The following is a 14,029-nucleotide window of genomic DNA, read 5'->3' as shown; positions in this document are numbered from 1 at the left end:
TGTCAACATCTTGGATTTGGAACACACACCTGTGGATATTATCAGACTGCTGGTGTCATTTGTTCAGGTGAGATAACTTCCAGATACTCAAGAGACTGAAGATCACTTTGTTCTTGGATGTTGTGTCTGAAATACTTTTGTTAATGTAAGGAAGAATAATATTAACAATCTCAGAATATTCTTCATTATTTTTCCTGACTGGCCTGATCAGATTAGTTGTATCTGGATCGACTCCATGCTCTGAATTTTGTGTAATTTCTATACAAAACTTAAAAAAATTACGAAGAAAAAGTATTTTTCATATCTGCTGCTTGTATCCGCAATCTCATTCTTTTGGTCACTACCCACAGCTCGTGACCATAGGTGAGGGTAGGGACGTAGATCGACTAGTAAATTGAGAGCTTTGCTTTTACAATCAGCTCTCACAAGATGCAGTAAATAATAATCCAAAAACAAATCCTCAGTGCATTCCAGACTCCTGCTCTGTGTATTCTCTCCATCCCAGTGCTCCGTGTCTCCACTCCTTGAGCTGACTGTCCTCTAGTTCCTGCAATCCTCCTGGGAAAAACACAGAGGCAGCCATTAGTAAATTCCACAATCATGGCAGATTAAGGCTGTATCTCAATTCAGGGTCTGCACGCTTGAAGTACTCACACTACGCGTACTACGTACGGTGCGTACTATAAGTACGAGAAGTGTGGAAGTGAGAGGCCTGTGAAATAGACGGTCTAGGCTTTGTTGCGCTGTTCAGGTTGCCTAGCAACCATGATACTAAACGTGAGAAACGTTACATACAGCTTTGTTTGACAGAAATGAAGGAGAAAAATGTTTTGTTGGTCATTCATTTTTGTCATGACATCACTTTGATTAGTTGAGTATCTGAGGCTGAGACCACGGGACTGTAAAACATGATTGTTGGGCTTCATGTCTGTGCTGAACAGTCATTTAAGATTAGTTAGTAAATAACAATTAGCTAATGTTGTTCATGAGACTAAAATCATCTCACTGTGGTAATGTAAATATAATATGGCCAATATTATAGTATTGTCAGATTATTATGATATATATGTATTTCAGCGTTAACTTGGTTGGCTTTACAACCAAGTTAACGCTGAAAGTACAGGCATCACTAATGTCACACAACTTTGCCGACATGTGGCCAACAGTTTTAATGTTCTTCATTATTAAACATTCGCACATAAATAAGTGACATCATATTCAGTACTTACTTTTGACAGTTCACTCTTCGGCTGCTCCCTTCTGCCGTATTTTGCGTCAAAATCATCCACACCCACCGCTGCGCTATGAATTTTGGGGTAAATGGGACCACGAAGCGTGCACTGGACCACGCTCGATATTTGGGGAAATCGACGGCGCATTTGGAGTATGCATTTGAAGTACACTTCGAATTGGGACAGCCGTCGTCGCGTGGTGGTGACGTAATTACACTTAAAATGCGTACTTCAAGCGTGCAGACCCTGAATTGGGACACAGCCTAACACTTACTGGCTTGCTGGGGAACTAACAGGAAGTCACACAACAATCCCACTTCGATGGGTATGGTGTTATTTTTGTGCCACTATTCTAAGCACACGTTAAAAAAAAAATTTGAGCGCACGTAAAAAAAAATTTCAGGTGCAAGTGTTGCATTTTGAGGAGAAATTTATTTTGAGTGAAGAAAACCTAAATTTGTGCAAACAAAATTCATTGCTGCGTGCAAAAAATGTATTTCAGTGTTTGCTATCATCCATATAAACACACAATAACAGGCCCTCTCGCTCAGTTTTTGCATTTGCTCTTGCTAAGATCTCTGTGGACCCGCTGGCAATGTGTTGCTTGTGCTCTCAACGTTTCAACTCTTTCTGTACACCGTTATATTTGTGCCACAAAACCAACCAGTGACAGACTTGGATGCAAAAATTCTGATTGGTTTTTTTGGTCTTCAATCAGCTTGCTAGCTACTATAGCCAAACCCAGGCAAATATCCCAGAATGCATTTCATCCGAAACTCAAACGAGGCAGTTGCAGAGGAACGCAGAGTGGCGGAGTTTGAAATATTACTCTTTCTAGATCACAAAATAAACTTTTAAGATGTTTTGAGGTGAGAATGTTGCTGTGTAAACTTCAAGATATCCTTGCTTTTTTATAGCACAAAAAATAGCACTATTAATGGAATAACTGACCTCTGAAGGAGAAAGGTTTAGGTAACCGGCAGGTAGCATTGAAGAAGATAAAAGTGGATGAATCACTGCCTTAAACTTACAGGACTTTCAGCATTACACCTACGATAACAAAAATTTAACCACCACTGCTGTGTACTTCATTGTAAATTCAAATGTTGGTAAATGATCAGACAAAAGAGGGTTTTCAGGGAATATTGTTAAATGCTTGGTTTCTGACCAATATTTCAGGACAAGATCCAAAGTGAGAGAAGCCAACTGAGTCTAATAATAAATTAATTATTGGCGCTGTTGTTTTGACCAAGTACATGAATGTTAAAATCACCTGCCATAATTATTTAATCTGTACTGAGCAACAAATACAAAAGTCAGCTAGATAATTCAGATAGAAACTATAATGGTCTGGTAGATGATGGAATAAAACAAATAAAGCTGTTTTTTTGAGTTTTTCAATTAAGTGGACAAGGCCAAGAGTCATATGTTTAATTGAAACTCTGTCTGGGTCTATGGTTGAATAATATGTGAAAGACTGCTGCCACTCGACCTCCTCGGCCTGTGCTTTGAGTTTTCTGGCAGTATGGCTCATATAAACTAACATATTCATCTAGCTCCAACCAGGTGTCTGTCAGGCCGAATAAATCACTATCTTGATCAACAATTAATTTATTTACTAACAAGGAAGAAAAGCCAACTCCAGACATTGAGAGCCAGTGTCCTGCAGGTTTTAGATCTCACCCTGAGTCAAAACACCTGAATCAAATGATTAGTTCATTACCAGGCCTCTGGAGAACTTCAAGACAAATTGAGGAAGTAATTTACCTATTTTAATCAGCTGTGTTGGATCAAGGACATCTAAAACCTGCAGGACACCGCCTCTCAAGGCCTGGAGATGGCCACCCCTGATCAATGAGAATAAGGTCTTTGGTGGATGGAAGATGCAAGGAGGCAAATAGGACTGTAACTCTCCTTCATGATGTTTTCGTGTGTTTAATAAATTCCTACATCTAAAGTGGGATGGATGCCAGTTTTTTTAACAGGACCAGGATTTCCCCAGAATTGTTTATATTACCTAAGAATCCCACATCATTCTGTGGACAACCCTGAGTCAGTCAGCAGTTTAAGAAGAACATATGGCTTACATGTCACATCTGGCTGATAGGGCAAAGGATGAGAGAAAACTATAGAGTCCATCATTGTTTTAGTAAAACTGCACACTGATTCAATATCAGTTTGATGCAACCGAGTGTCATCACAGCAACATGACTCTTACCAAATATACCTTCATCCTTAGTCAGCAATTTCAAATTTCCTTCAATTCTACCTGCTCTTTTCCTTCAACAATGGAAAAAGAGCAGGAAAGATTCTTGTTTATAAGAATGATTATTTGACTAGTAATAATTAAACATATCTGCTAGAAGCAACTGAAAACTAGTAGCAAAGTTTATGGTGGTGAGGGAGAAAGCAAGAAGGAGAGACCCACATGCTCCTCGTGCTCAGTTTACATGCATGTAGGAGAGCCATTTGCATCCAAACAGCATTAGGAATTACTACGAGAAGAAAACAGGGTTAATAATGATGATAGATGGGCAATAGAAAAATGGGATGTGTGATGGCACGCTAAGACTTTTTATAATATATGTTGAACATAGTTAACTAGTCGTGAAAATTAAACATAATACCATTTACAATGAAGGTTCCCTGTTTTGTTTTCAGGTGTTCCCATCAGATTAACTGGATCTGGATCGACTCGATGTTCTGGCAGAGTTGAAGTTTATTACAATAACATCTGGGGAACAGTCTGTGATAATGGCTGGGATGTAAATGATGCTCAGGTGGTTTGCAGACAGTTAAACTGTGGGACAGCACTACAGGCTCTTCCATCAGCTTACTTTGGTGCAGGAACTGGACAGGTTTGGTTTTCGTATATGGCCTGTTCAGGAAATGAAAATTCTTTAACAGAGTGTCAACACAGTGGATTTGGAACAAACTACTGTGGACATCAACAAGATGCTGGTGTCTTCTGTTCAGGTGCAAAAAATTTATAAACTAAAGAAAATGAAAGTCTGTCTGTTCCTTTGTATCATCTACAAAATCTTTATTTTTATGTAATTTAACCAACATTTTAAATATGTTTTTTTTTTCTTTTCATTTTTGCCAAATAGGTCTGGTCAGATTAGCCGGGTCTGGATCGACTCGATGTTCTGGCAGAGTTGAAATTTATCACAATAACAGCTGGGGAACAGTCTGTGATGATGGCTGGGACTTAAATGATTCTCAGGTTGTTTGCAGACAGTTAAACTGTGGGACAGCACTGCAGGCTCCTCGATCAGCTCGCTTTGGTGCAGGAACTGGACAGATTTGGCTTGATAATGTGGCCTGTTCAGGAAATGAAAGTTCTCTGACTGAGTGCCAACACAGTGGATTTGGATCAAACAGCTGTGGACATGGTCAGGATGCGGGTGTGATCTGTTCAGGTGAGAAAAATTGTAGCCATTGCAGATTAGTCTGGTATTGTGTGTCATATATGAAATACTTTTTCAACTTCTTTGCCTGATAGGTACAGTTAGAGTAGTTGGATCTGGATCAACTCGATGTTCTGGTAGAGTTGAAGTTTATCACAATAACAGCTGGGGAACAGTCTGTGATAATGGCTGGGATGTAAATGATGCTCACGTGGTTTGCAGAGAGTTAAACTGTGGGACAGCACTACAGGCTCCTCGATCAGCTTACTTTGGTGCAGGAACTGGACAGATTTGGCTTGATAACATGGGCTGTTCAGGGTATGAAAGTTCTTTAATTGAGTGTAAACACAGTGGATTTGGAACAAACTACTGTGGACATCAACAAGATGCTGGTGTCATCTGTTCAGGTGAGAAACATTTTAGATACTCATGTCATTGTTGGTCAGCCTGGTCTAGTCTGTCATACATTAAATGTTTTCACAGCATTTGTTCAGCCCCGCTGTTGTTTTTAAAAGTGCTTTATAAATTTATAAAAGTGTTGGGGTTTTTCGAGTGCAAAGAGGAATTGAAATATAAATAACTTCTATTGCCTGGCAGGTCCAGTCCGGTTAGTTGGGTCTGGATTGACTCGATGCTCTGGAAGAGTTGAATTCTATTATGGCAACATCTGGGGAACAGTCTGTGACAATGGCTGGGACTTAAATGATGCAGAGGTGGTGTGCAGAGAGTTAAACTGTGGGACGGCACTACAGGCTCCTCGATCAGCTTACTTTGGGGCAGTAGTTCAACAGATTTGGCTTGATAATGTGACCTGTTCAGGAAATGAAAGTTCTCTAACTCAGTGTCAACATCTTGGATTTGGAACACACACCTGTGGATATTATCAGACTGCTGGTGTCATTTGTTCAGGTGAGATAACTTCCAGATACTCAAGAGATTGAAGATCACTTTGTTCTTGGATGTTGTGTCCGAAATACTTTTGTTAATGTAAGGAAGAATAATATTAACAATCTCAGAATATTCTTCATTATTTTTCCTGACAGGTCTGATCAGATTAGTTGGATCTGGATCGACTCCATGCTCTGGAAGAGTTGAAATCTATCACAATAGCAGCTGGGGAACAGTCTGTGATGATTCCTGGGACTTAAACGATGCCGCAGTGGTTTGCAGGCAGTTAAACTGTGGACCGGCACTTCAGGCTCCTCGATCAGCTCACTTTGGTGCAGGAACTGGACAGATTTGGCTTGACAATGTGACCTGTTCAGGAAATGAAAATTCTCTAACTGAGTGTCAGCACAGTGCATTTGGATCAAAAAAGTGTGGACATGATAAAGATGCTGGTGTCATCTGTTCAGGTGAGAAAATGTTTAGATAATAAAGACATTGAAATGTAATCTGTCCTTGTGTCTCATACAATAAAAAAATCAATATTTATTTATCAGGAACAAATTCCAATATTGATCAAATCTTATGTCTCATAGGTCCGATCAGATTAGTTGGATCTGGATCGACTCGATGCTCTGGCAGAGTGGAAATCTATCACAATAACATCTGGGGAACAGTCTTTGATTTTAACTGGGACTTAAATGATGCTGAGGTGGTTTGTAGACAGTTAAACTGTGGACCGGCACTACAGGCTCCTCGGTTTTCTTACTTTGGTGCAGGAACTGGACAGATTTGGCTTTATAATGTTGCCTGTTCAGGAAGTGAAAGCTCTCTGACTGAGTGTCAAAACAGTGGATGGGGAACATACATCTATGGACATGGCAATGACGCAGGTGTTATCTGTTCAGGTGAGAAATTTTAGATATTCAATACAGGGCAAGCCAGTCTGTTCTTGTGCATCATACATGAAATTTTTCTCTTTTTTACTTTAAGGAATATTTCAAAATACTCTTCATATCTTTTTGCCTCACAGGTCCAGTCAGATTAACTGGGTCTGGATCGACTCGATGTTCTGGCAGAGTTGAAGTTTACTACAATAACATCTGGGGAACAGTCTGTGTTGACGGCTGGGACTTAAATGATGCCGCGGTGGTTTGCAGAGAGCTGAACTGTGGGACGGCAGTAAAGACTCCTCAATCGGCTCAGTTTGGTGCAGGAACTGGACAGATTTGGCTTGATAATGTGACCTGTTCAGGAAATGAAAGTTCTCTAACTGACTGTAAACACAGTGGATTTGTAATAAAAAAATGTGAACGTGGTCAGAGCGCTACTGTCATCTGTTCAGGTGAGAAAAATTTTGGATCATCCACAGAATGTTAAAAATGGTAATTATAACTATTTTATTGCTTCATCATATATCTCATTGGGAAAATCATTTTGTCTATAATGCACCTCTATCCACAGAGAAAGAGAAATAATACAATCAGCTTTGACACAGACTTTACTACAGTTATGTTCAATCACCTCTCAGCTCATTCCTTTCACATCCCATCGGGTCATCATTACAATCAATTACACTGTAATGTAGTTGTTCAGTAACTTGTATAGAACAAGAACGTGCTGCCAGTTTGACATAAAAATGAGTGCAAACCAGTTTTGAACCTGAGACACCCACATAAACACCACTGTTAGAAATATTGACAATGTTGGTGGTGACTGTAATTATATAAACTGTATAGATATGAACTAAAATTAAAGAGAATTTTATTATCTCACCAGCTTCACGGAAAAAGTTCTCGGTGAAACTGAATCTGGCTGATGTCAACTCCCAAGTGGACATGACAGACCCCGCTGTGAGGGAGAACATCTTGAAATGGGTAACGTGTATAGAATACTTAAATGCAGAGTAAAGTTTCATCTTCAAGATGTTCGTATTTGTTGATGGAGATTTCTCTGTACTGTTCAAGTAAGGTAATTTACTTGCCTAATTCCCAGACAGACATGCTTATTTCTCTAAACAGTCAAATTTTTAAACACACAGCTTACTTTTACACTGAGACAACTTTCTAATTTTTACCCAGAGAATCTGTAAAATACAGGCAACAATTAAATCCTCGTTTCTGTTACACAGGTTGAAAAGAAGTTGGGAGGTTCATCTGATGACGTAAAAGTGAGCTGGCAGAAACTTCCAGAAAAGAAAAGGCTCAAAAAGCAAGAGACGTGTCCTCCATAGTTCAGTCTGTTTGTTTCCAAAACTGTATAAAAAAAGACCTAATGTTATAAAAAACCTTTAAAAAGCACCTTATTGATTCATTCCATATTTTTATAAAGTATATCTGCTTTTTGTGCTTGTTTACTGTTGTGCTGCATTTAGTTGTAAGCCAAACGTAACCTGTTAAAGAGTGCTAACTTCAATGGATTTAGCAAATATTTTCTGTGATGAATTTTCAACAGTGATGAGTTTGGTTTGTCTCAGCAAAGAGACTATCAAATTTAGATTTTACTTGACTTTACTTTATAATTGAAGTCTATATATTAAACACAACAGCAAGATCATTCTGTTAGGATCCATTTCAATATAAACCTGCATATTCAAGAAGCCTCAAATTATTTTGTCTTTACTAATGAAAAACGCTTCTTTTTATGAGACCAATACTTAAATAGGACACACATAGCAGGAGACCTTTGGCTTCTTCAATAATGTGTTTAAGTTAGATAATGATTTCTCTTCCCTTTGTGTTTGTTTTTCATGAGAGTGTGTAGTTCTGCTTTGTTTGTTGCTCTTATTTTACTTACTTGGATTCAGTAATGATCAATTAATAATTATTGTGAATTCATATAAATTATGTATTGTACAGCATTTTATGAATTATTAAAGATGAATTAGTTGATAGATTGACTATTTTATTTTGAACTTGAAATAAAAATATAACAAAATACACTGTAAACAGTTTAGGAAAAAAAAGTTAAAAAATAATACAGTTGCAACAAATATCTTTAAATATTCTCAAAAAGCAGAAGGATGAAGTTTACAGTTGTTAATTTTACCCATTTTAACAGTAATAATTTACAAATCATGGTTTTCGTGTAACACCGAATCAGATAATTTATTTATATAACTAGTTGTGTCGACACACACAACCAGTGCTGCAAGAATAAGTGCATTACTGCTTAAAATCTTATGGTCCTATTTTGCAACAAATACAGAGCCTGTAATGAGCTACAGCATTTACTAAGACCTTCGCATAGGAACTTGGATACAGTAACGCCAAAGAACAGTAAAGACTGAAAAATGATTTTTAATTTATCCTGTGCTTTGCCTGAGCAAAACTGAAATGCTGCAATGTGCCATGAATATGACTAAAGTGCTACCAGCAAATTTTGGTATCTATGGAGATTGACAGACCACGTGACTTTCGCGCATTGCATTGTGGGTACGAGTGGCAACAAAATCAAAATACTGCAAGCGCTAGAATTTCCAGCACTGGTAATAATCAATTCTGCTGTTTTAATCACTACCTGCATTTTATTTGCCCCAAAAACAATTATGTACAAAATACGGCAGGTCCGTACAAAGACAGACTTGACGAAAAGGCAAAAAACCCCAAAAAAACAAATACGAGGAAAAAAAATCAAAGGAGTGTGGGTGAGACCCATACGAGCAGAGTGGAGTAAGGATGTTAGCGTGCTGCCCAACTTTCATCACGCACATATTTATTATTATATGGTTCTAAGTTTTAGTGCATACACTCACAAAATGTTTATTATCTTCAGATCCCTGCAACAAGCCCAGGTCCAGTTTACTTTGGTGATTTGGACTATTCCATTTCCACAGCTGTTGTTGATTTTTTTCCCTTTATCTCCTGTACAGGCCAACGCAATCTATTTGTCGTTTCAGGTTGTAGTATTACACAACATTTTCAGATCTAATAGAAAAAAAATTAGTGTTTCGTAATTCATTCAATTTTTTGTATTTATCTATAACTGGCATTATTGTTTCATTCTCATATAGAATCTTACAAGAAAGAGGCAAAATTGGATTCCATTATGCTTTATTAGCTGCTTCAGTGAAAAACAAATCAATAATGCAACAAAAAAAACCCATATCAAAACAACATACTGGAAAACAGTTATTCATCACTTCATTGCTTCAATACAACCCTTCGGCACATATTGTAACCTACATCAACAATTATGTTATGATAACTACAACAGAAGACGTACCTTTGTGGGAATGCTTGGAGCAGACTAACATGTGAGCTGGAGTGTTATGGGACGTTATATTTGGTCTTCGAATGGCTGCAATCCAGACCATCCGTCGGCTCTTTGTTACTTCGGAAAGATGGCTTAGACAATTTCTCTTCCACAATGTAATCCGATAACAACCGATCTCTTTACGCGATCTCTTTAATACTGCTTGTTTGAAGGTTATGGGGTGAAACAAAATGTGCTACATGCTCCTCATTCATACATATGAATAAAAATAGAAGATTTTTACAATTTTACAGAGAAGCTGGAGACTTCAAAAAACAAATCCATAACCTTGAAAGATTGTTGCAAAGAAGAGTGGGGGTCCTGAAGCAGCAATAACACATCATCTTTATAAAGAAGAATTTTGTGTTCTGTATTAGACCTTTAATATTGCTGTTTTGTCTTATAGCTGCAGCTATTGGTTCTATGAGTAATGGAAATAGCGATGGAGAGAGCGAACATCCTTGCCCGGTACCATTATGAAGAGTAAAGTTTTGTGTAACTGATCCATTGGTGGTGACTGTGGCGATTGACAATGTGTAAAATGCTCTTATCCAGTTGAAAAACGATAGTCCAAATCCAAATTTCTTAAAATATTACAAACAGGAAGTTCCAGCTTACTTTGTCAAATGCTTTTTCTGCATCAATTAGACTGTTACTTTTTTTGATAGTGTGAAAACTGCATTAAGCTAATTAGTTTAGGAGTATTAATAGCTGAATGTCTGCCTACAATAAAACCCATCTAGTCAGCATGAAAAAGTGCTGGAATTACTTTTGGGATGCAAGGACTCTCTGTATTTACCAGAGACAGTGGGCAATCACTGCAGTATTCGTGGTAGCAGAAATTCTAGAGGTAATCATAAATTCTTCAATCATTCTTACAAATGGTGTGGACAGGGTTCACCAGAAATGTTTGTATAACTCAGCAGGGAAGCCATCTGGAGCAGGTGTCTTATTATTGAGAGTGCAGAATAATTCTTCTAGAGCTGTAGGCTTATCCAACACCCTAACTTGAGCTTGTGTTAAATGAGGTTGATATAAAGCACTAGGAAACTTGTGAATATCGTCCGTATTTGAGTCATGGTCAGAGGTGTATAGATTCATGTAACACTTCCTGAAAACCTTATTTATATTTGTAAAATTATGAAATGTTTTCCCTGCTGAGTCCTTGATAACTGTAATTGTTATTTTATCTTTATTTTACTTACGTAAATGTGCCTGATATTTCCCTGATTTATTATTGTATTTGATTTTGTCATGTCTCCACCGCTGTATAAGAAACTGCGTCTTTGTGTTTATTAAATCATTTGACTCAAGTCTGAGTTTGCCCCAGACCAATGGGCAAGCTCAGGAAGACAACAAGAAGCTAGACGTCACTTTTTGCTGTTTTGCCTCTTCCAACCAGCCAACCTGGAGTTCTCAACAGTGATTGAATCCAAACCGAGTCGTTTTATTTTTATCTAGTAAAAGGTTTTACTTTAGAGAGCTGCCTCAGCTGAAAAAAAGCTTTTTCTCACCGCTGTATTTACCTGTTTGTCCATTTTAAGAGCTGTGTCAATTTTTACTCCAAGATTGGTGACAATAAGTTTGACAGAGGATGTAAGAGGACCCAAGTCAGATGGTGGGACACCAGGTCCACTCGGCCCAAATATAATAACCTTTAACATAAAATAAAGTTTTAAACGTAAAGTTCAAAGAGGAACACACAAAAAGGTGAACAGGATACTAGGACCAGGAGTAAGGTAAAGGCAGTGTTATTTATACAAAAAAGGGTAATCAGGGAGTTGGACACAGGAGGGCAGCAAGATGTAGCTCAAGACAGTCACAAATGACTACCAATGTAAAACAGCAAATTAATAGCAACCACACTGACAGGCAGAACCTAACTGAAGGGGGAGGAATGATGAATACCAGCTGTGTCAGCCATCCTCCACTGGCACTCACCCCCTGAACTCATTGCACCACCCTTCCCCCGCAGCCGAGCTGCAGACCACACCCTGACACAAACTTTTGCAGGAAAAGTTTGGTCAACTGAAGTGTGTAATAATACCCTCCACCCAATTTATGTCCAATGTAGCACTTTTCCTCAATATTGAAGTGCTTTGAATCTTACTATATCCAACTACACTGAGCGCACCATCCGCTCCGAGCTCCCTGACCTGCACTCAATCTACAGCAGGCGGTGCTGGACCAAGGCCAGGAAGATCGTGAAGGACCTCAGCCATCCCAACAACAGACTGTTCTCTCTGTTGAGGTCAGGAAAGCGATTCCGCTCCCTGAAGACCAACACAGAGAGACTGAGGAGGAGCTTCTTCCCGCAGGCGATACGGTCTCTCAATCACACCACCACACAGTACTGACCCACACATATGGTTCTTACACACACACTGGACTTTCTGGACTTTGTTTTTGCACAACACTGGTCACTATATTCTTCATTTCCGGTTAATACTTGTACAGCTGCTGTTATTGTGTATATATTTATTTATATTTAGATTTCTTCATACATTCTTATATAGTTCTATATTGTGTATTTTGTTGTACAGTTATTTTATTTTCAACTTTAATTTATATATTTTATCTTATTCTTCCCAGTTAAATTTACCCTTCATTCTAATTTGTGTTGTACAGTTATTTCATTTTTAACCTTAATTTATATTTTATTCCTTCCTAGTTAAATTTACCCTTTTTAATTTTTCATATTTATTTCCTATCTTATTCATAGCCTTTTCCTTTTTTGTTTTCTTTAGGTCACGAGCAGTTGTCCAAGCATTTCACTACATATCGTACTGTGTATGACTGTGTACGTGACAAATAAAATTTGAATTTGATTTGATTTGATACACTGAATTTAAATATATATATATATATATATTAGGGGTGCAACGATACACAAAATTCACGGTTCGGTTCGATACTTTGGTGTCACGGTTCGATATTTTTTCGATACAAAAAAAATGTTCATGCCTTTTAAATTTGTCATTTATTAAAATTATAAATATCAGGGCTCGCAAAATTTCAAAATCCCTGGTAGCCCTTTGGGCAGGGACTCTTCAGTTTTTTGTTGCCCAAAATAAGTTTAAGTAGCCCGAATAAAAAAAGATAAATTTTTTGATTGATGTTTTGTTTCCTGTTTTGTTTCCTTTACAATATTATACATTAAAGTATAATATTGTAAAGGAAACAAAACATTAATCAAAAACTTGTTGAAAAACAAATTACAACACTGTATAAAAATTACAATCATCTACTCAAATACTTGGTTCTAATTGAACAGAAGTTTCTATGAACTTGTAAGAACTGTGTAGAACATGAATCAATCTGTGTCAGAGCCTGAATTTGAAATTTCCACTGAAGTCACAGGTAAGAGGCAAGTGGAACCAAGATCGAGGCCATTTGCTTTTGAAGTTTGCAAAGACTGCTAAATTGCCAGTAGTAGTTCACTCTTTGCAACATAGTAGCTGTTCTAAACAGATTTTCAGGTTTATTTTTAGTATGTTATTTGCAATTGGTGTTTGTTCCGGGAAAGATATTGCAGTCTGAGCAATAATGCATTTCTTGCATGGGTTCTAATGGGGGCCTTTCTTAAAATGACTGGTCCCAGTAACAAAGGCGCTTGTCGACTCAGAAATCGAGGGAAAACCAACAACACACCCGGCAGAACATTATGTTATTTACACGGGTGCACATAAGTGGTCCGCATGTGCGCATTCGCTGTCAAAAGACACGCACCAGATAAGAAGCTGCAGCGCGCGTTTGCGTCCATATAAAGGCTGTTTTTGTCCGCTAGAGTGGGATTTTCACGGCACATTCTGCACCACATCTCTGTGCGTTCATCATTTGTTTGAAGCCAGCTCACCTCCTGCAACCACTTTTCTGAGAATACGCGCTTCTTTTGTGGTTCGGACTCCTTCTGACATTTCTTTGGAGATGGAGGAACATCACAGTAATTGCTTAAAGGAGCTTCTTCGACATCTTTAAGAGTTCTAAACAAATGTCTGTCCTCCTCCAGAAAATCTTATGTATGCAAACACGCGTTGCAACTTCTTATCTTGTGCACGTTTTTTATTTTGACAGCGAATGCGCACCTGCGGACCACTTATTTAGCTCGTCATATTGCAGCCACAGAAATTCTTTTGTCCATGAAACCATAAAGCTGCACTTTCTTTTTGCCTTATAGTCTGATTTGTCATAACTTTTCTGTTTTGTGGTAAGCCTTTTTTTGTCTGTCACTTCTTCACCCTGACCTGT

General features: G+C 38.1%; 1 protein-coding gene across 1 annotated transcript in view; it reads left to right on the top strand.

The window, feature by feature from the left end:
• Positions 1-8,362, top strand: part of LOC102308867 (deleted in malignant brain tumors 1 protein) — a 37,690-nt gene extending 29,328 nt beyond the window's left edge. Inside the window, exons 9-17 of the mRNA XM_042228671.1 lie at positions 3,894-4,208; positions 4,343-4,654; positions 4,738-5,049; positions 5,240-5,551; positions 5,686-5,997; positions 6,124-6,435; positions 6,561-6,872; positions 7,307-7,404; positions 7,659-8,362. Of these exons, the coding sequence (XP_042084605.1) occupies positions 3,894-4,208; positions 4,343-4,654; positions 4,738-5,049; positions 5,240-5,551; positions 5,686-5,997; positions 6,124-6,435; positions 6,561-6,872; positions 7,307-7,404; positions 7,659-7,760 (2,387 nt within the window). The 3' untranslated portion in view covers positions 7,761-8,362. The remainder of the gene's footprint in view (positions 1-3,893; positions 4,209-4,342; positions 4,655-4,737; positions 5,050-5,239; positions 5,552-5,685; positions 5,998-6,123; positions 6,436-6,560; positions 6,873-7,306; positions 7,405-7,658) is intronic.
• The last annotated feature ends 5,667 nt before the right edge of the window (positions 8,363-14,029 follow it).

This window comes from Haplochromis burtoni, unplaced genomic scaffold (genome assembly GCF_018398535.1).
Source record: "Haplochromis burtoni strain Fernald_Lab_line unplaced genomic scaffold, NCSU_Asbu1 Contig_341, whole genome shotgun sequence".
NCBI classification, from domain to species: Eukaryota; Metazoa; Chordata; class Actinopteri; order Cichliformes; family Cichlidae; genus Haplochromis; species Haplochromis burtoni.
The sequence above is the reverse complement of the archived record's forward strand: the minus strand, read 5'-3'. Positions and strand labels throughout refer to the sequence as shown.